This window comes from Rhamphochromis longiceps, linkage group LG5, assembly GCF_057381845.1.
Source record: "Rhamphochromis longiceps isolate RC_006_pf linkage group LG5, R_longiceps_female_GT1.1, whole genome shotgun sequence".
Classification (NCBI taxonomy): domain Eukaryota; kingdom Metazoa; phylum Chordata; class Actinopteri; order Cichliformes; family Cichlidae; genus Rhamphochromis; species Rhamphochromis longiceps.
In genome coordinates this window covers 22,070,565-22,092,015 of record NC_140561.1, presented here as the reverse complement: position 1 = coordinate 22,092,015, position 21,451 = coordinate 22,070,565, and the positions used below count along the sequence as shown (strand labels likewise).

The 21,451-nt window shown below is 41.0% G+C and overlaps 1 protein-coding gene across 1 annotated transcript; it reads right to left on the bottom strand.

Annotated features, from left to right (window-relative positions):
- Window positions 1–2,532: 2,532 nt before the first annotated feature.
- On the bottom strand, window positions 2,533–18,267 carry LOC146669950 (von Willebrand factor A domain-containing protein 1-like). The gene is made up of 6 exons (XM_085407942.1): window positions 17,965–18,267; window positions 5,652–6,191; window positions 5,237–5,515; window positions 4,250–4,525; window positions 3,786–4,073; window positions 2,533–3,676 (listed from the first exon to the last, which is right to left on the bottom strand). The coding sequence occupies exons 1-6, from the start codon at window positions 18,032–18,034 to the stop codon at window positions 3,657–3,659; spliced, it is 1,473 nt and encodes a 490-aa protein (XP_085264068.1). The 5' UTR covers window positions 18,035–18,267; the 3' UTR covers window positions 2,533–3,656.
- Window positions 18,268–21,451: the final 3,184 nt, after the last annotated feature.

Here is a 21,451-nt window from a genome sequence, read left to right as displayed (position 1 = left end):
GAAAAATGCTCTGACACATCTCCTAATGTGTGTGTGTGTTTTTTTTTTTTTTTTTTTTAAATGAAATCCTAAAATGAACGGGTGATTTTGCCAAACAAAGCTACAGCCCTGTTAAAGTAACGAAACTAAACAGTTTCTGATCATCTGCCAGAGAAAGTTTTCACGGATTACAAAATTTCAGCTGAGATCACAATCCTCTACCTTTTATTTAAAATTTCTCAAACTTTATTAGAATGATTTAATATGTGTTTTTAAAAAAAAAAATCCAAGTGCATTTGTAAATGTAGCCATCATTAAATGGTAAAATAACGCAGTAAAGTGGTTTCAAGTTTTAGCTGAGCTGTGTAAAGACTTTCACAGAAGCTCCAGTCTTGTTACCGACCTGAATTGATGCCTGCATCTTGAGTAAGGAAGAGAAAACAAAATGCATCTCAGCCTGATTATGTAGTTCAGCTGCTCAGGTCACAGATGAATGGGGCACTTAAGTTCTTCATTTCACTGCAAGCATGCTTTCACTGGCGACTTCTCCAGCTGATCATAAAAACAGATCTTGCTCCAGGCACTGTAACCAAATGTCCATTCAGATTCTACTTAAAAATAACCCAAAAAGTAACTAATTTACAAACAGAAGACTAAAATTGTTGAATATACTTTTAAGAAAAACAAGAGCTTATTTCAAATGAACAAAAGTGCACTCACTTCACTAACTATCATACTAGCTCTCAATGCTGTCGACAGTTGTGGTCAGAAGTTTACATTCACTCACTGTGGGCATGAATGCCGTGGTAGTTTTGAGCTTTGAACGATTTCTTTTAACTGCTCTTTCTCCAGGGTGGAGTGATTGTACAGCATTCATCTTTAATGACTTGACAGAACAAGAACTGGATGCTCAAGTTTGAATTTATTTAGGTTTTTCTCTAATCTGCACAGGGTCAGAAATATACATACAGATGAGTTTCTCTTCATCAGTATAAAAAGGATTGTTTGACAGCAGTCATTGGATTGACCAATACTCAGAACAATGGCAAAGACCAAGGAACTCTAAGGAGAACTGTAGATTTACAGAAGTTAGGAGGGCCTCTTGGAGCCATTTCCAAACAAATGCAGATTCCAAGATCACAAGCTCAAAAAGTTGTGCATAAGTACAAGTTATTCAGATGTGTCTCCACTTTGGGTCATCTTTCAGACGTTGGCAACCTGTCACTCTCAGAAGAGAGTAAACATGTAATGACACTGAATCTGCTGAAACATCAGCATCACTGTCCACAGGGAAACTCGTTTTACATCACCATGGACTGAGCAGTGCCAACAAAGGAAAAAAATGGAAAATTTGTAGCTTCTGATGGTTAAACGAGACAAAGTTTGAGCTATTTGGCCACAATGACAAGAGGTAAGTTTGAAGAAGTAAAGGTGAAGCTTTCAAGTATGTTGGTGGTAACATCATGCTCTGGGATGTTTTGATAGCAGTGGTACTGCAACATTACACAATGTGGATGGAATAATCAAGAAAGACAACTACCCTAAATTCACCTCCAATCAGTAGTTGGAGAGATGAAACTTGCTGTTTCAAGAGAACAATGATCCCAAACACACATTGAAAGTGGTTGTCGTTGTTTATTTTCAAGTTTCAACTTGGGTAGAAAAACAACAGAATATGAGTGAGGGTGTATGTATACTTTTGACCCTGTGTGGATTAAAGAAAATCCAAAATAATTTCAAGCTTGTGCACTCAGTTCTTGACTTTTTAAAGCCATTAAAAGGTGTATTGTGTTTAATCATTCCACCCTGGAAAAAGAACAGTTCATAGAAATGATTAAAAGTCCTAAATGAACATGACATGTATGTAAACATCTGAGCACAACTGTATGTGAGTGTGTGTACGTGAATGTATCTGTGACTGATACCTCTGACTGATATGGATAAACTCATGTGGCATGTCTGTGTAGGTTCTCAGTCAGCATGGTCATAGTAATCTAAGGAGCTTGGAAAGGAAAGCAACTACAACTTAAAGGAGTCCATTTGCTTTCTTTTCTTTTTCAGTAACGAGTAATCTAACTAATTACTATTCCTATCGTTACAACGCCGTTACAGTTACTAACAAGAAAATGCGTCCGGTTACTATTTTTCAACAAACAGGCAGTTGAAGCTGTGTTCAGCTTACCGCATCTTATATCAGTTGCCGAAAGTAGCTGTAAGTAATCTGGACGCTACAGCTTTAATCAGCTGCGCGCGCTCCCGCGGACGATAATCACGATCACTGTCTACAACACCTGGAGCTAAGGGGGCAAAACACTCGCATGAGTGCTGCTGTTTGACTGAGGAAGAATAAGGTAGTCGTGGTAAGCCAGTCACATGACCACTTAAACACAAAGCAACAAGGTGATATATACTAGTTTAGTTTTTAAATTGTGTTGATAGGCCACGCAAAACCAGAGTCACAATAAACAATATATACGCGGCGTTTTTTCCTCAATAGTTTCATCACGTTTACTGTCTAAGGACAGCGCTAGCAAGCGCTCTCTGCTTATGCAGACATAAGCAGAGAGTAACAAAAACAAAACAAAACAAAAAAACCGGGAAGTTTTAGGAGTGACGGCGAGAGAGAGAGAGAGGGGGAGAGAGAGAGTTTTGAGATGTGAGAGATTTGTGAAGTTTAGCGTGTTTGGGCTGTGTAGTTAATGTGTTGTCTTGTGTAGTGTTGTGGATAGTTTTGTGTTGTGTGTCAGAACAATGAGGCGACTGCTGTCTCCAGGTAGAAAAAGGAGTGATACACCTGCTGCTGTCAGACCTGCAGGTATCAGGCTGTGATGTTCTCCTTTATAGTGGACAGAAATTATTGTTTTGGAGTGGCACAAATAATTTGTGTGGCATCTTATTGAATGCAGAACAGCTGATTGTTCTGTAAATAGTTTGAAATGGTTATTTTAAAAAAATCAAGGTAAAAAGTAAATGGATGCAAATAACTGTGTTTGCAAAACTTGTGCATAGGATTTTAAAATTGACAATTTATATTTGCATTTAAAGTTATGAAATATGATTCATTAAACATGTTTGTGGTTGTTACAGTACAAATATAACTTTTTCTACTCTGATTTTATGTTTTTTGTCTGATTTTAGATCAATTGTGTTAATAGAGTATGTCAAAATGAAAACAGGACTGTAAATTTAGACACATGAGGTTATGCTGAAAAGAATGAGACCAAACAAGGCAAAGTAAATAGTTTTTAAAGGTAAAATGTGGAGGGAAAATCAAAAGTAGTTAAAAAGGGCCAATTATACCCTGGACCCCAGAGGGTTAAACATTTTTTTTAAAGTAACGCAATAGTTACTTTTCAAGTAATGAATTACTTTTAGAATATTGTAACTCAGTTACTAACTCCGTTACCTTTTTTTGAAGAACTAACTAGTAACTATAATTAATTACTTTTTCAGAGTAACTTGCCCAACACTGCTGATGTGGCATATTGTCTTCCCGCATTGCCAGGAAAAAAGATTTAAGTACGTGGCATGTGTATTTGTTCATCTTTGTTGGTGGTGGAGTTGTTGAAAAAGCCTTTTCCTCACACTAGAATTAATTTCAAGATGAAATATTTGCATCCAACTTATTTAGTGCTTGAGTGGTTTGCTTTGGCTGCCTGATTGGTTTAGACTGGTTGTTAACCCCACTGTCTGGAATCTATCAGAGAAAAGAGACAGAAAAACATAAATTTGCACTTCCTTTAACCTTCTGCATGACCACAATTGCAGAGGGAAACATGCAAGTGGTGATAATTAGCCCAGCTAACCTCTGTGAGTCGTGGCAGTGCAGCACAGCCCGTCTCCTCGGCCCGAGCTGTAGATGGGGGACACACACACTCGACTGTTTGGTGCAAGATGGGTGAGCTGCGTTGAACGGGAGCTAGGAGGTAGGTACATTGAAGAGGTGGTGCTGTGGGGGTTTTCTGTCTCCCATTTGATCCAGTAGCCTCTTAATCCTCCCTGACTGGCTTGCCACTTTACTTGCATCTCCTCCACCCCCAAGTCCCGTCGTTTTACTGGTTCCAGCTGAAGGTCAATCAGAGCAGGCAGAGCTTCTGCAAGAGGGAACAGAGGCAAAGATTTAAGCAGCCTGGTAATAAGTAAGGCTGATACAGAATCTACAAATAGCAATTATTTAAAAACAAAAAAAGAGCCTTTAAGTATCAACTTCTAAATGTCAGCTTCCAGTGCAGAGATGGGACTGAACTGGAAGAAGAAGGAATATCAGTACCTGCCAGTGTGCAGGCTCTCACAGACATAGCTCTTTCTTTTCCATCCACCTGCAGAGCAGTGACTGTAACCAGGTACTGAGTGCCCGGCTCCAGGCCGGTCAGTAGGGTTGAATTTTTCTGCCTGGGTAAGGTCACAGTGCGGACATGTGAACTGGGAATAGCTCCGTACTCCACTGTGTATTGCTGTACCCGAGCCAGCTGCAGAGGACCCCAGCTTACACGGATCTGATGAGGACCATGATCTGACAGGTGGACCACTGCTGGGCTTAAAACATCTGAGGAGTGCACAAGAAGAAGGGACACACAGCAGCAGGTGAGAAGATGGCTTTCAGGATTCAATTTTAACTTTTGGTGCTAAAACACTGGTAGTATCAGTTTTAACTTCCTGTAGAAACCCTAGCATGCTTCAAACTGCAACTGAATGAGTAAAATGGGGTATTGTAATATACTGGGCTTAAACGCTGTTTATAAGGTTGGGGAAACCTGCAGTCTGCTGAGACTGAAGAAGTCACTGATGAGTGACGAAACATTTCTCCAACTGAAAACACTACGTCCAGATGAACAGAATCAACTTTTTGAGAGTTCAAATGCCACATATTGACCAAGTCCTTTGGCTTTTGACGATGGGTTTCTTGTAAGGCACTATATAAATCTTATTTATTATTTATTATTATAAAAATTCATCTTCAGAGCTGCAAACTTCAAAAATACAGCAGTAAATAGCTTCAGACTTGCATGGAAACCTAAATAAAAGCAACATAATAACATCTGAAATCTGAATAAAAACCATTTAACAATTACTCTGTGAACATTGTCTAAGTAAGATTATGAGAAAAGAGCCAAAGCTCCTTAACTGGTGCCTTTGGTGAAAGATATGCCAGTGATTTCTACCAAGCTCTTCAATTATTTTTCATTTTAGGGAAGCATCACTGTATTATAGAATCACATGCATTAAAAGAGAATTTTCCCATTAAATGTTTTTTTACCAGGAAAAGTAGTGAAGGTTACGGTGAGTGTATTAAACACTGCCTGGTTGGACTCTGGGCGGAGGGACGCTGTGTAGGTCGTGTCAGGCTGCAGATTTTTCAGCTCTGCCCTGCTGGAGTCTCCCGTTAAAGTACGTCTAATCTCACGACCTGGTTTGCTCACAGACTTATACCAGAGTTCATAATAACTACTGTTTTCACTCAGAACAGGGCGCCACTGCAACACAGCGCTGTGGGAGGTCAAATCAACCACACGCAGCCGTTCAGCACGAATGATTTCTACAGATGAGATAAGAGAGGGGAGGCAGGCATTAAACACGAAACTGGAGAAAATAATTCTGGAATTGAACGTCATTAACCATCTGCTGAGTCTACAATAGACCGCATACTGCATTTCAAACACACAAATACACACCTATCATGGCCTTCCTCAGGTCCTCTGTGATGATGTCAATGTTGTCTATGTCCACAGAGTATAAGTGAGAGTCCAGCGGAGGTGTCACCACACGTTTTAGCACCTGGTAGTTCCCATGTACAGTTGACACTATTAACACGGAGACTCCCCGCATCTTCAGCTCTGACATTGGTCTGTCCACGTCACCAGGCTGCACTCCGTCAGTCAGCCACAGGAGAATCTTTGGCACTTTCACATCCGTCTCAGTCAGCAGCTCGCGGGCAACGCCGAGCGCCGCCTCAGTGTTGGTGTCTCCTTTCAGCTGCCTGATGCCCTGCATGGCCGACTGCAGACTCTCCTGATTGCTGTGGACGTCGAGGCCGAACTCCAGGTGAGGGTCGGTGCCCACCTGCAGCAACCCCACTCTCACGTGCCCACGGCCCAGTGAAAATGGACGCAGCAAGTCGGCGGCGAAGAACGACAGACGAGAGAATTCATAGTTTGCTATACTTCCCGAGGAGTCCAGCAAAAGGAGAATGTCCCCCTCACAGCAGTTCAGCACTACACAGAAGAGGAGGAAAACTGGAAGGTTATTTTCAACATGTGGCAATGATCCTCCATCATAGAGAATTCAAACAAGTAGTAGCTGTATCATATTTAGTTATTTGGTTCATTAACTAAACCTGATGCACTTCCTTCACCATTTATTTATGTTTTTACCTGTTTAAATTTGTTATGCTGCTTTCCTTGTGTGCTCTACTCCTTCTTTCTTAGATAATCAGTGCCTTTATCCCTCGAGTCATCCTCTGCTTCCCTGCTTTGTGTCTTTTGTTGATTTTTACTTTTGCTTGTAGAATCATCACAGTTAACTGAAGTGTTTTTTAAGTTTTGGACTACATTTCCCATGTGTACATTTGGATCTTCTTGTGAATGCACTCAACAGAGCCATGAGAGCAAGCTTGTTAAGGAAAATATATTATAGGCATTATATTATCAATAAGACTGTTTAATTAAACATCGCACAGAAGTGCATAACACTATGTTTGTGTTACCTGAATCAAAACTGAATCAAAATCCTTCCCATATTTTATAGAAATATTTATAGCTCTAGTTTTCATCTTTACTAGTCAAGTGTTTCGGTTTTTAGCTCCAATATGTTCATTAGCTGGTTGTTTTTGTGTGTCTCTGCTGCATCGATGAATGCCACAGAGAGCAGTGATGGCGAATCTAATTAGTTAAGGCCTGTAAACAACAAATCTCTAAAGTTAAAGACAACATAATCAAAGCGTCACGGATGATAAATGTGTGCGGGTTCTTTATTACATCTAACACCTCACATTTCATTAAACGCAACATGCCGACTTCAACTCATCGAGATATCAAGGAATCAATTGACTGTCAGCTCAAAATATTAAACACAGCTGAGGCTGATGGCACAGACTCAGCTTTGAGTCTGAGGCAAGAAGAAGAAAGCATTACCTCAGGGTTTCAAACAATTTGACAAATTTTATGCCAATGATTCCAGTAGTTGTTAAGCTACTTTAAATCGAAGTGATCTAGTTTTTCTTAGGAACTGCCAGTTTTAATTTTTTTTTTTTAAGTACATCTACTTTTCAGCTTTCTTTGGGGATCATCTAATTGAAAATACAATTTTATACCTGTGAAACTGGGTCATTTTTTAAATTTTTCATAAATGCATCTAAAGTAACACAAATAAATTCTGTTTACGTGACAGGCTGCTAGTATCAAAGAGCCTAAAGATATTGTTTAAAATGGGTTCTTTACTAAGTTGTCTGTTATGTGTAGACAACACTGGTTGACCTCAAGTTAGGAGTATTTTTAATGCTTTAATGATTCATAGGTCACACTGTTTATTAGGTTAACATGCAAACAAAAACATTCCTCTGAAAATAGTCAGAATCACAAAAGGAAGAAAATGAACCTTCATTCCTTGAAATATTTATTCAGAAAACAGTGACAGAAGGGACGTAAAACAGTTTCTCTGCTTCTCCTGGAATCTTTTCAGACAAATCTGAGATGGTCAAATGGGAAGCATTTGATGAAATGACATGAAATGACACTATATTTAAAAAAAAAAATTAGCAATAAAAGCAATATTAGCATAATTTGTGCAGGTTGAATGACAGCTCAGGCAGATAAATTTTTAGTTTTAATATAAAATGTTCCAAAAAATTGTGTCTTAAAAGGTTGGCTCTTCCTCCTGAGAGAAAGTTTAAAATCTTGGCAGTGACAAATGACGCCATCATGACTCTATTAGTGTCAAATAAAAAAGCGACACTGCTTTCATGTAACCCATACAAAGCAGATCGTATCATTGTCACAGGTGCAGTTACTGTCCGCGGGGAGGCATTGATATAAAGTATGACATGGAGTTGGTGTATATGAGGTGTCTTATTTCATGCATAACTGAGAACGAGAACAATCCTCTCTGCTGCTTCCAACACACGTCAGAAAAAACATTTCACCTAGAACACTTCAGGTGCAGCGATCGCAGAGGATTTATAATAGCAAGGAACCAACAGGATTGGTCACAGAAGGAGATTTATTATATGAAAGTGGAGATGGGTTTACACTGCAGATAAATCAGGGGAAAAAAGAGGAGAAGAAGAAGAACCAATGCGGTGAGAAAAAGGGAATATACATCCAGTTTCTATAGGATCTCTCAACTTGGACAAACACATATTGGTTGCTTTGCTTCTGAGAAGCAATTGTGGCGAATTTTGTCAAACAGGTGTCTTACTGGGATAATTTTAAACAAGAAAAAAAATCAATCCTAACTACAAGCACCATCCTGCCTGCATCCAGTTAATGATTGAGCCACTTATCTGCTCTGACAAACTATTGTGCTCTCTCTGCATGTGATTTCTCCTAAATTCATGCCTGTGGTTCACAAAATGCTCTATATTTGTAATATATCACATCTGTTGCAAATAGACTGACATTGGTTCTTAGCACAGTTTGGACAGAAGGTGATTCTACCCAAATAGAGTTAAGTCTATTTATCCCTCATATATCTGAGGTTTGTTAATGAAACAGTAATAACTTTTAGAGGGAAGGGCAGAAACTTTGATAAAGTGAAAGCACTGTGACAAATGTACACTGTGTCAGAAGGGAGAAGTCATAAGGATGGAAAAAAAGACCAAAAGTGAGACAGAAAGATGAGGGGAGATTGGACTTGCTTGTTGAGATGTACAGAAGTTGTACATCTCGGTGCATTCCTCAGAGGAGAAATGCATGCAAATGTGTGTGAGAGATTTGAGCGAATCATCTGTCATATAATTGGCTTCGAGCTGTGCCGGTGCCATATGCCATGACGCGGTGCTGCACGGATCAGTGACAGATATGCTCCCTGTGAGTCCAACAGACAGATGGCACAGTACCCGGTTCATGTCAGAGAAGAATCAACAAAGGCTACTTTCTAAACTCATCATGATCTAAAATATTTTACACACTATTCGTGCAATGCTCTTCAGCTTTTCAGGCAGTAAACGAAAAACCTCATTTTGATTAAAACTTGCTCTCATTCCATGTTTGCTTTCCAGATCTCAAACACAGCTAATCAGGTCAAATATTTACTTTTAATTAGATGTAGCCATCTGTAAGGACCACAGCTTTGACTATGTCCTTGTCAACATTGAGCACACTTGCAATCTGCCTGTATGCCATGACTTTTTGCAGCCCTCACGGTCTTCATGTGTACCATGAGCGTCCGCTTCCTGTCATTCCACACGGTCATGCGAAGGTACGTCACACCGTGTGAGTCGCTTGATACAGTGGGAAACTTTTGTTGCATGGCCCAAGCAAGAAACCCCCCCCAAAACAAACAAACAAACAAACAAACAAAAAAAACAAAACAAAACAGATAGTGTCGCACAACGCATGCCAGTAGACCCTGTGCACGAGAAAATGCTAGCTTCCTGGTTTGAGACCGGATGTAGGGTTGTACATTTCCGGTAGCTTTACTTTGCGGTCAATCGCTATGGTAATGGTAATGGCCTGTATTTATATAGCGCTTTTCTAGTCCCTAAGGACCCCAAAGCACTTTACATATCCAGTCATCCACCCATTCACACACACATTCACACACTGGGTGATGGCAAGCTATGTTGTAGCCACAGCCACCCTGGGGCGCACTGACAGAGGCGAGGCTGCCGGACACTGGCGCCACCGGGCCCTCTGACCACCACCAGTAGGCAACGGGTGAAGTGTCTTGCCCAAGGACACACGACCGAGACTGTCCAAGCCGGGGCTCGAACCGGCAACCTTCCGATTACAAGGCGAACTCCCAACTCTTGAGCCATGATCGCCCCCGCTACTGCGAAGATATACTCCAAAATCATGTCCAAAACTCGAAAACGGAAAGATCGCATTAAGTTACAAAGAGCAGAAGGTGGGAACACTCACCACTGTTGTGTCATAAAAAAAATCTAATGATCAATTTTGACGTTTAAGGAGTTTAGATCGATCAGTTGTTTACATCGCTCAACACAAGCAGAACTGCATTACAGAATCAGAAGACACATCGTCCACATTCAGAAGCACATCTCTGTATAGTGACTGGTCTTATGATTTAAATAGGCAAATGTTCAGCATTCAAACTACAGGTGAACAATAGTCAAACCAGATGTTTCCCCCGTTATGTCGATATCAGCTAGTCAAGTACACACCTACACAGCATGTTAACAAACCGTGAAAAAAAGCCACACAAAAAATGAATGATTGCTGGTAAGGGTTTCTATGCATTAGTATTTACGAAGGGTATGTTGTGACTTACCTTCAAAATTACAGCGGTCCCTCGCTAATAACGTGGTTCACCTTTCACCTGCTGTTTCGCAGATTTTTTAGTGCACGTTTGCATGCTTATTTTTTTTACATCACATTGTGTCCTGCTTCCTGATCGCTGCAGACGATCTCCTCCGTGACGTCTCTCCTGTACAGTACAGAATCGCTGCATCGATCGCTAGCAGTGTGACTCTGAAGTGCAGTACTGTATGTCCGCGAAACGTTTTGCACCGTCAAAAAATAAAATTGGCTACTTGATTTCACCTATCGCTGGTTATTTTTAGAACATAACACCCGCGATAAACGAGGGACAGCTGTTTATAGATACTGAGAAATATAAAATTTGAATACCTTTTCTCTTTTGCTCTGAGGCGCGGGGGAAAAATATCGACAAGTCGATGAACATCATTTACAGATATATTGGGTAAATGCCCAAGACATATATAGAAATGTAAATCGCCGCTTGATTCATTCATTTGCTAAACTTGTTTTGGACCGTAAACAAGGCGCGAATAGGACACCGGAAATAAAGCTCCCCACAGGAGTTTCTTAAGGCTCCAGCCTACATGCCTACGCAACCATCTGGCAACCACTGGTCAGGAGGGAAAAAATTGTAACACTTGAGTGATTGCTTCAAGTTGATGGTGTTCAACAGAAAAGTGATTGCTGAAGTCCCAATTGCACAGACCTGTTAACCAGTCAGTGACCCCCTGGCAACCGCCTGTTGCTAGGGAACAATATGTATTCTCTAATCAGTTGGAAAAAAGCTTGCTTGTAATTGCTTTGATTGCTAGCATAGTGCTGCGGTCACAGTCTGAATGGAAACCGTTGACAGCTCTGAGCTGAAGGGAGACTGGAGGCGCTTTGCCTTCAAAATAAAAGTTCCACATTTTGAAAAATGCTGGGTGTAGCACTGAAGCACAGCTTTTGCTTTGAAGGTGAAGTGTCTCCATTTTCCTTTACCATGATGTATTACCTCTGGGGTAGTAGTTAGCAAATAATTGCAGGAAAACATGGAAAAACTACTGGCAACATGGTAATCTGCTGGCAACCAAAGCAATATCTTGGTGGGTTTTTGGTGTAGCACTTTTTTCTTCTCTTTTTTTTTTTACAATCAATTTCAATGAGAACCTCCAGGAACCACTTTCCCTGTAGTTGGGGAAAACACTGTAATATGGCGAACAGCTTGTGAGCAACGTGGACATGACATCACGCACGCACGCACGCACACACACGATGATTCTTACCACTCCCATATTTGTGGTTCAAATGCAGTAAGAGCCTCCAGTTTGTTTGACTGGCCTGCTGTAATGACTTGAAATGGAGAGAAAACACTGACAAGTTTGGTTCTGTGGCAACAGACATCTGTAATGGAACGTCAAAAAAATGGTGGTGGAGGAGGTGCGTCGACAGGAGGAAACAGTAAGACATGCCAGAGCTGTAGCGCTGGCCGAGCAGGGTCGCTGGATGGATTGGGAGTGTGTGGAAAAGAGGAAACTCACATGGAGTGAAATCTGGGGAATGGAGTCTAATAGACTTTTTTTTTGGAAAGGACAGGCAGAGGACAGAGGCTGCAAGATCAAGGAGCGCCCATTGGAAGTGGGGTGCAGGGGCTTTGTTAACAATGCAACAGCAAAACTGCTTAGAGAGATTGGAATCAGAGGACAGGCGCAACAGCAGGCTATAAGAGAACTAGCTAACACTGCTGAGAGGACCAGTCACCGGCTATGGCTAAAGAGGGCTGACATCACTTGGGCAGCTAAGGCAGCCAGCTAACCGTGAGACACACGCCCAGGATTGATCAACCTGTGGTGGGCCTGCCTCAGTAGAGGGTGACAAAAGGGTAGAAAACCTAACACTAAAAATTTTGCTGGTTGACCCCAGGTCCTCTTGGGAGCCGTGCAGTTAACCTCATGGTAGTGAAACCTAAAGGAGGAATGAAAGAGAAAAAAGAAATGGAAAAATGTTCCGCTCTTCTCCCTTCTGCTTCTTCCCTTTTCTGGGAGGCAGTGGGGAGGTCGAGCGTACAGCCCGATCCGGCCGGGAGGTGTGGGACGCCAGATCAGGTGCCCCCCCCCTTCCGGCTCTCCTCTCTGCTCTGCTCTCTCCTATCTTGTCTCTTTTGTCCTCTCTCTATCATCTTTTCTATACCTTTGAATAAGTGAGGTTCCATAAATATTAAAGAGGTAAGTATTACTTCTCAGTTGTAGTGAATTGATAGAAGAAAATAAATTGTAGAAAACTAAACAGAAGAAAGTAGTAAAGAAATAAAAAATTAACATAAACCATTGACACACTCTGGGGCCTGATCAACCCTGGCACGGCCTCCTTGGATGAGGGTGTCTAGTCATAATGGCCGAAACACCCGATGAATCCAAGGTCCACTACTGATGATGTCTCCTAAATTGTAATATGATAATCTAGATCAGATCTCTAATCCCTAAAGCTAACCAAGGAAGGTAAACGGTAAAAATGGCAGATTAGCTTGGGTAAAAAACAAAACACCCTGTGAAGCTGAGGCACACAACAATGCGTCCCCCTGGTAAAGTTTCTGGGCTGCCTTTCCTCATAACAGCCATCCCTCAAGACTTTCTCGATTCGAAGCAATGCCGTATCAGGGATTGTAGCATCTAGTCCTTTTACTGAATGAATTAAGAAGCTCACCACCTTGAGCACAGAAGCCCTGCCCAACTGTTTGCAATAGGCAGACAATCAGAAGAAAGCTGCCTTGAGGGGAGGGGCTTGTTTCAGTGGTGTGTTTGTCAGCAACTTTATCTTCAACAGTGATTGGAGCAGCCAAATTTGGCAGAAAGGTATATTTAGGAAGGTTTTTGTGAATATCAGATGTTGTGATGTCCTCACACTGCTTAGCAACCACTTAGCAACATGCAACAATGACGCATTCTTAGCATTTACGAACCTATAACGTCTCACTAAAGCATTGTATCGCTTTTATTTCCCAACAATAACATAAAGCAGAGTTATGCACAATATATTATGATACTAATATGTTGCCTGGCAACTATTTAATAACAGGCTAAAATGATCTGTTTTTAGCCTCCATGCACCTACAATGCCTTAAGAAAGCCTCATCTTAATTTCACAGCTATTAAAAAAAATCTTTTTTATCCACAAAAGTTTAATTATAAATGCCTAGCAACCACCTAGCAACGGGTTAAAATGGCCCATTTTAGTACCTCAACAACCTATACATCTACTTTTCTCAGTGTGATGGCCAACAGCACAATCAGGCTAAATATTCCTAAAGCACAGACATGTACTAATATTATACTGATTATGTTGAACTATAAGAACATGGAGTTTACCCGTTTGTTTGACTTTGTTTTTTTCTTTAAAGTTTTATGAATGTGTTTGTTTGATTTACCATTTTTCCAACTGTTATTTTTCTTTAACTTTGTCTAAAGTTTGGATTTATTGGCTGCAGCTCAGGAGTCAGACAGACTCTTTCCAGCAGCATCAGAAGTGCAGCAGAAAGGAAAAGCTCCAAAACCCATCAATTTTTAAAAACGCCCACACTTCTCCTGGCTCTATAGAGCGGCCAGTCAAGACACTTAAAGCTTGCATTAGTTTCTTCAACATGGCTGACATCCACGTTGGCTGGTGTCATACATTTCCATTGCTTGGTGAATTTAAATATCACTAAAAATAATAATTTGTTCCACAGCAAGGCTCAAAAACAACTTTAGTCCAGTTAAAGCCACCTGGACTTCATCAAGGGGAAAAGCCCCTTATCAGAATCACATTATTGGTTACATCAGTGCATCTTATTTCATTTGAAAGCCTTTAACTTATCTATAGGTGTACAAATACAATATGTATGTCTCAACTATGATGGAGAGCAAGCACTTAGTACTATTACACTGAATGTTTTGAGTACTAAAAGTTTTTTAGTTGATTAAAGGTTTCCTAAAAAAAAAATAAAACTCTGTTCTTTATAGTGACATTGCAGACAGCCTTTAGAAACCGTTATGATTATTATAGATAATTATACTGATTATATCGTTTTTCTTTACAGGCTCCTAAATTAAAAAGTAATAAAACATTGTTATGCAATAAACCACTAAATTCCCTGGGACACGCCATCCGCGTGACAGCTTGTTCAAACCAGACTGCATGTGGAAATGATTCCTGGGGCCCGTTCTTCGTACGTCGCTTACTACATCCAAGATCAAATGACACATCCAAGATCAAATCATCGCGCTAACCGTGAGCTCGCTAATCCGGTTCCCCGAACACACCTGCTGTTGACGATTAGTACAGCTGGACGCAGTAATGTGACATCACTGGGTGTCGTAAAAGGGGCCACGCATCGATAGTAGAAACATTGATCGGCAACCCTCTGATTGGTCGGCGAAAATGTCGACGGAGCGCGCTCGGCTCGGTATTTTTCGGCAGCAGAGCAAGAACTCTTGAGTGAGGGATTTCAGGAGTTTCAGAGTTTAATCAGAACGCAAGGGAACACTGCAAAGGCTGCAAAAGCAAGGAGAGAGGGCTGGCAGGAAGTTGCTGACAAATTAAACTCGTAAGTAATTTAATAATAACAATAATAATGGAGTGGATTGATATAGCGCTTTTCAAGGCACCCAAAGCGCTTTACAATGCCACTATTCAGTCACTCTCACATTCACACACTGGTGGAGGCAGCTACAGTTGTAGCCACAGCTGCCCTGGGGCAGACTGACAGAAGCCAGGCTGCCATATCGCGCCATCGGCCCCTCTGGCCAACACCAGTAGGCGGTAGGGTAGATTTATTATATTACACTATATTATCCAATATTATATTACATTATATTATAATATGTTATATTTTATCCTCTTTCACATTAGAGCCACGACAGGACCCACTAGAACATGGGAACAGGTAAAAGTGAAATATAAGAATATCCTACAGAATGGTAATATTTATCACTTATATTGCTTTTAGTCTCTTGGAAAGAGACCCTGGAATAATCTGTTTGTTTATAACAGCAACCAAGAAAAGGGCAGAGGAAAAAAAGACAGGTGGTGGTCCTGCACCCCCTCGTCAACAAGTTGGTTAAGTGAATAATACCCTCACGGGAAAATCGATATCTCTCTATGAGCACACTGTCGCGCTGAGCTAAAGGATCCTGTCTATCCCGCAATATACGCTGAATTCTGAGGACTCTCCTTATCAATCTTGCACCTTCCGCAATGGGTGGCTCGCGTATACGGACAGGACATGGCTGCGACAGGCTTCCCAAATCCACCTTCGCTTTTATAGCCGTGGTCTCTCATCTTGATTACACGAAGTAATTTACAATTGCTACTCTGAAATATGAATTAAATCTGTAATAATCACATACATGTAATAGAATGTTAATAGTACATTTCCCTTTTTTAGGAAATGACCTGTGTGAAATCAATAAATGGATCAGGTGCTGCATTGTCTTTAGTTACATTGATGTTATTTATTTATGGTGAAACAGTGGTGGAATATCGCTGTTGCTTTCGTATGATGACGCGGACATACCTGCGTGGCCGCGATCTAATCCTGTTTACATAAAGTAAACCTGCTCCCGAGCAGGTTTACGCTTACGGCTCTGTTGCTATGACAGCAAGTCCCGGATGAGCTTCGGGGAACCGACTGATCCAGGATCACGCGAAATCGTCAACAATCTAATCCGGCTAACCTACTTAGCGAGGTACGAAGAACGGGCCCCAGGGGCCCGTTCTTCGTACGTCGCTTACTACATCCAAGATCAAATGACACATCCAAGACCAAATCATCGCGCTAACCGTGAGCTCGCTAATCCGGTTCTCCGAACACACCTGCTGTTGACGATTAGTACAGCTGGACGCAGTAATGTGACATCACTGGGTGTCGTAAAAGGGGCCACGCATCGATAGTAGAAACATTGATCGGCAACCCTCTGATTGGTCGGCGAAAATGTCGAAGGAGCGCGCTCGGTATTTTTCGGCAGCAGAGCAAGAACTCTTGAGTGAGGGATTTCAGGAGTTTCAGAGTTTAATCAGAATGCAAGGGAACACTGCAAAGGCTGCAAAAGCAAGGAGAGAGGGCTGGCAGAAAGTTGCTGACAAATTAAACTCGTAAGTAATTTAATAATAACAATAATAATGGACTGGATTGATATAGCGCTTTTCAAGGCACCCAAAGCGCTTTACAATGCCACTATTCAATCACTCTCACATTCACACACTGGTGGAGGCAGCTACAGTTGTAGCCACAGCTGCCCTGGGGCAGACTGACAGAAGCCAGGCTGCCATATCGCGCCATCGGCCCCTCTGGCCAACACCAGTAGGCGGTAGGGTAAATTTATTGTATTACACTATATTATCCAATATTATATTACATTATATTATGTTATATTATATCCCCTTACACATTAGAGCCACGACAGGACCCACTAGAACATGGGAACAAGTAAAAGTGAAATATAAGAATATTCTACAGAATGGTAATATTTATCACTTATATTGCTTTTCGTCTCTAGGAAAGAGACCCTGAAATAATCTGTTTGTTTGTTCATAACAGCAACCAAGAAAAGGGCAGAGCAAAAAAAAAAGACAGGTGGTGGTCCTGCACCCCCTCGTCAACAAGTTGGTTAAGTAAATAATACCCTCACGGGAAAATCGATATCTCTCAATGAGCACACTGTCGCGCTGAGCTAAAGGATCCTGTCTATCCCGCAATATACGCTGAATTCTGAAAACTCTCCTTATCAATCTTGCACCTTCCGCAGTGGGTGGCTCGCGTATACGGACAGGACATGGCTGCGACAGGCTTCCCAAATCCACCTTCGCTTTTATAGCCGTGGTCTCTCATCTTGATTACACAAAGTAATTTGCAATTACTACTGTGAAATATGAATTACATCTGTAATAATCACATACATGTAATAGAATGTTAATAGTACATTTCCCTTTTTTAGGAAATGACCTGTATGTATCTGTGTGAAATCAATAAAAGGATCAAGTGCTGCATTATCTTTAGTTACATTGATAATATTTATTTATGGTGAAACAGTGGTGGAATATCGCTGTTGCTTTCGTATAAATGAAGCGGACATACCTGCGTGGCCGCGATCTAATCCTGTTTACATAAAGTGAACCTGCTCCCGAGCAGGTTTACGCTTACGGCTCTGTTGCTATGGCAGCAAGTCCCGGATGAGCTTCGGGGAACCGAACGATCCAAGATCACGCGAAATCGTCAACAATCTAATCCAGCTAACTTACTTAGCGAGGTACGAAGAACGGGCCCCAGGTCTGCTACTCATGAAATGCCTGCGAAACAACTCAACACACATTAAAACAAAACATTGAACTCATTGTAAGAATTTTTTAAAACGCGCTTTCCGCCCACAATTCGATTTTTTAAAAAGTTATGTTTTCCTATTCTGGATCTAAAATGCCACTGCCAGCTTTCAGCTTGTGGATTATACCTGCGTGCTGCTGTTTATCTTTCACTCGGCGTCATACCTTCCCATCGTCTCTATCGTATCGGTGTGGTATCCCGAAGTCAGCGACTCACCTGTGGCAGGTACAGCAATCAGTTGTAACGTCACCCAGAAAAAAACGTAGTGAAGAAAAACGCTCTTCATCCTTCCCGATCGACCTCAAAATACATGAATGTGTTTAGAAACAGCACGGGCAGGTGAAATAACAGACTCGGGATCTGGTTACAGCGCCTTCCGTGCTCCTTCGGTCTGCGGAGGTGTGTGCAGCTCTCACGGCTGAAAGCTTCAGCGATCACCTGCGTCATGCGCACTCCTGTCTCAGGACAAGGTGTCGGACATCGTATCTCCTTAGCAGAGAAAAGCTTACTTTAGACTATTCTTCCACCAGCTGCAGAGCAGTGAAATTAAGCCTTAGGTTTTTTTTTCTGGACTTTGGTCTTTTATAGCTTTCATAACCAGAGGTGTGGACTCGAGTCACATGACTTGGACTCGAGTCAGACTCGAGTCATTAATTTTATGACTTTAGACTTGACTTGAAAAAATGTTCTAAGACTTGTGACTTGACTTGGACTTTTACACCAATGACTTGGGACTTGAATTGGACTTGAACCGGTTTACTTGAAAAGACTTGATATTTTACCCCAAATATAAAATTTAACATGCATATTATATAGAGATTGAAAATGTGACGTCATTCACGGGTAGAACCGCAAAGGATTCTGGGAACTCGTGGCAAGCGGTACTAGCGCACGCAGGCTTTCAATTAAAATCAGTTATACAGCGATAAAAAGAAACACAAAAATGTCAAGAAGCCGTTGTATTATTAACTGCAATAGCCGGTCGCATGACAGCCACGGGAAGCCGACGGGTAAAGAGATCGGTTGTTATCGGATTACGTCGTTGAAGAGAAATTGTTCGAGCCATGTTTCCGAAGTAACAAAGACGCGACGGATGGCCTGGATTGCAGCCATTCAAAGATCAAATATAACGTCTCAGAACACTCCAGCTCACAGGTTAGTCTGCTCCAAGCATTTACACGAAGGTCAGTGTTTTTTAGTAGTTAATGCGTCATTTTTCTTAACATAATTGGTGATATAGGTTACAAGCAAGTCTGGCGCTGAACAGAAATTGTCGCGCTATGCTCCTTTATTTATTGTGCATAAATAGTGAATTGTCCTGACACAATATTGCGTTTCGCTTCTGTTATTATGGTACATTGACAAAAACATATACTTTTATTCACAGGATAAAACAGGTTTTTTGTATCACTAATTGCCCAGTACGATTACAGCATACAGTATTATTGTCACTGCTACATTTCTGTGATGCCTACCAGAAATTATTTCCACTACTAATTAATTACCGTTGAGCTCAAAGGTCCTATTAATAAACGGTTAACGAATGTGTATTTATGACGACAATTTGTGAGACTGGTAAACTTATGATACGTACGATGGTCTTTCGTTCTACACGGTGCATTTCAAGGTCCTGCACCCATCCGTCGGTAAACTGTACCTGGGCTTGTTGCAGTGACCTGAAGTTACTAAACTTCATGATCGTATGCACTCACTCCAAGAACCGTATAATTATAAATATGCATATAAATATGCTAAGATGAGATAGCTGACTTCATCTAACTAGCAAATGTTGTCCAGGCTACGTTGGTGATACAGTTTTTTTTAATGTGTATGATATTTTTGTCATGCGATTTTAAAGCTGGTCCTACAACCGCATCCAAGAATAACATGCAGCTTATCTCAGAACTGTCCGTGAAAATTATTCTTGGAGCTAAGTTTAATTGAGCTGCATTTTAAAGAGGTGCAATTTCACAATTTGTGTATATTTTCTAAGTTCACTATTTTGTCATGTGTTGAGAAAAACACAGATTTAAAAATTACATGGTCTAATATTTACATTTAGCATAACTGCAACATTATTTTTTCGTTTTTTTTTTTTTTAAAGACTCGAAAGGACTTGAAATTCAAAGTTTCAGACTTGTGACTTGACTCGGACTTTTACACCAGTGACTTGAGACTCGACTCTGACTTGCCTGACATTACTTGAGACTTGACTTGAGACTTGAGGATAAAGACTTGAGACTTACTTGAGACTTGCAAAACAATGACTTGGTCCCACCTCTGTTCATAACCAGGTCCAAAGGTCATCACGTATTCTGGCATAGTCCAAATCAGCAGCCATGTCCTGAAATGCTAATCATAAGCATTTTCTTGTGTCCGCGCTGGTTGCAAGAAAATGCGCTCACCTGTTTTCTCTGCAAATTAACAAACGCTGGATGATGTGATCTACAGTTTATTTGTCTTTTTTTTGTTAGCCCCCTTAGCTGACCACAAAATTGAACTCCACTTTCAGAGACAGAAAGACCGTGACGGGATCATAAGAAAATTAAAGCGAAGGCCAGTTCACATGTTTCTCTCAGATAAGTTTCCTGCCCCCCGTGTGTGAATGTGTACCCTTGTAACCAGATAAGGATCAATAAATGGAAAGCACCGGCTGAATGTGAGACACTGCCTGTTGAGACACTGCCCTGTGTGAGCACGCTGCCAGGATGAAGCTGCTGTAGAGAAATAGCTCAAACATGACAATATTAATTCCTATGTGGTGGGTGGAATCCAAAGACGGAAAGATAATGTTTTAAAGAGGAAACATTTTTATTCTGTCTCGATACATACTGTATGGATGTGTGTGTGAGAGAGAGAGAGAGGGAAATTGCTATTTATATATAACCATGACGTGAACCATGTCCTCGAAAGTGCAGTTTCGTGGTGTCTGTCAGTCTCTGGGATGGAAATGTGTGCCTGAGTAGGCTACTTCCGGTTTAAGCGTCACAGCATCCCAAGTTAAGCTTGATTTAGACTTCTGCAGGAGATCTACGTCCCAACTTACGTAGTAACCGGAAATTCTTTTTATCCCTACATCCCTCTCACACCATTCATGTTGTTATGGCATGCATCAACCTGATGTGTAGTTGTGTCGGAACTCATAAGTGATGTCACTCCCAGGTTATCTGGTTTCAGAAAAAGCTCAGCAATGTAGACCCATTCTAGCAGTATAGCATGATACTTATTTTGTTTTGCTTCTGCTTGATCAAACTACTTTCATTAGGTTATGTATTGGCTATGTATTGTTAATTTGAAAGGCTATAATCATGAGATGTCTAGATCAGACTACAGCACTTTGCGCAATCACTCATGACAATCCATTTTTAACAAAATAACAAATTTTTGCCACTCTGCAATTTTTACACTTTGCAAAGTCACCCAGTGGGACCTTTGGTGTAGTACATGTTTGACATCACTGGATTAAACAATAATTCAATTATAGTTAATAAGGCTAAGAGGCGCTGGCAGGCAGACTTTAATATTGTTGGACAGACACATGTTGAATAAAACATCTTTTATTTTTTGTCATATGCTTATGTCCCAGGTGTAAGTTTTTTGTTTTTGTATGTTGGTTTTTTTTTTCTTAAAGGTGAAGCAGTTGCGACCCATTGTGCTGTAACCTTTTGTTATATCCTTTCTCCTACTCCCCCCTTTGGCAGCT

Bases quoted from the DNA above. Each gene is read 5' to 3' on its own strand.
- LOC146669950 (XM_085407942.1), bottom strand. From the start codon at position 18,034: ATGAAGAGCGTTTTTCTTCACTACGTTTTTTTCTGGGTGACGTTACAA. The intron at 4,074-4,249 runs GTACTGATATTC...TCCCTCTTGCAG, and splicing joins GAGAGCCTGCACACTGGCAG to AAGCTCTGCCTGCTCTGATT. The intron at 3,677-3,785 runs GTTAGCTGGGCT...TTTCTCTGATAG, and splicing joins CACTGCCACGACTCACAGAG to ATTCCAGACAGTGGGGTTAA.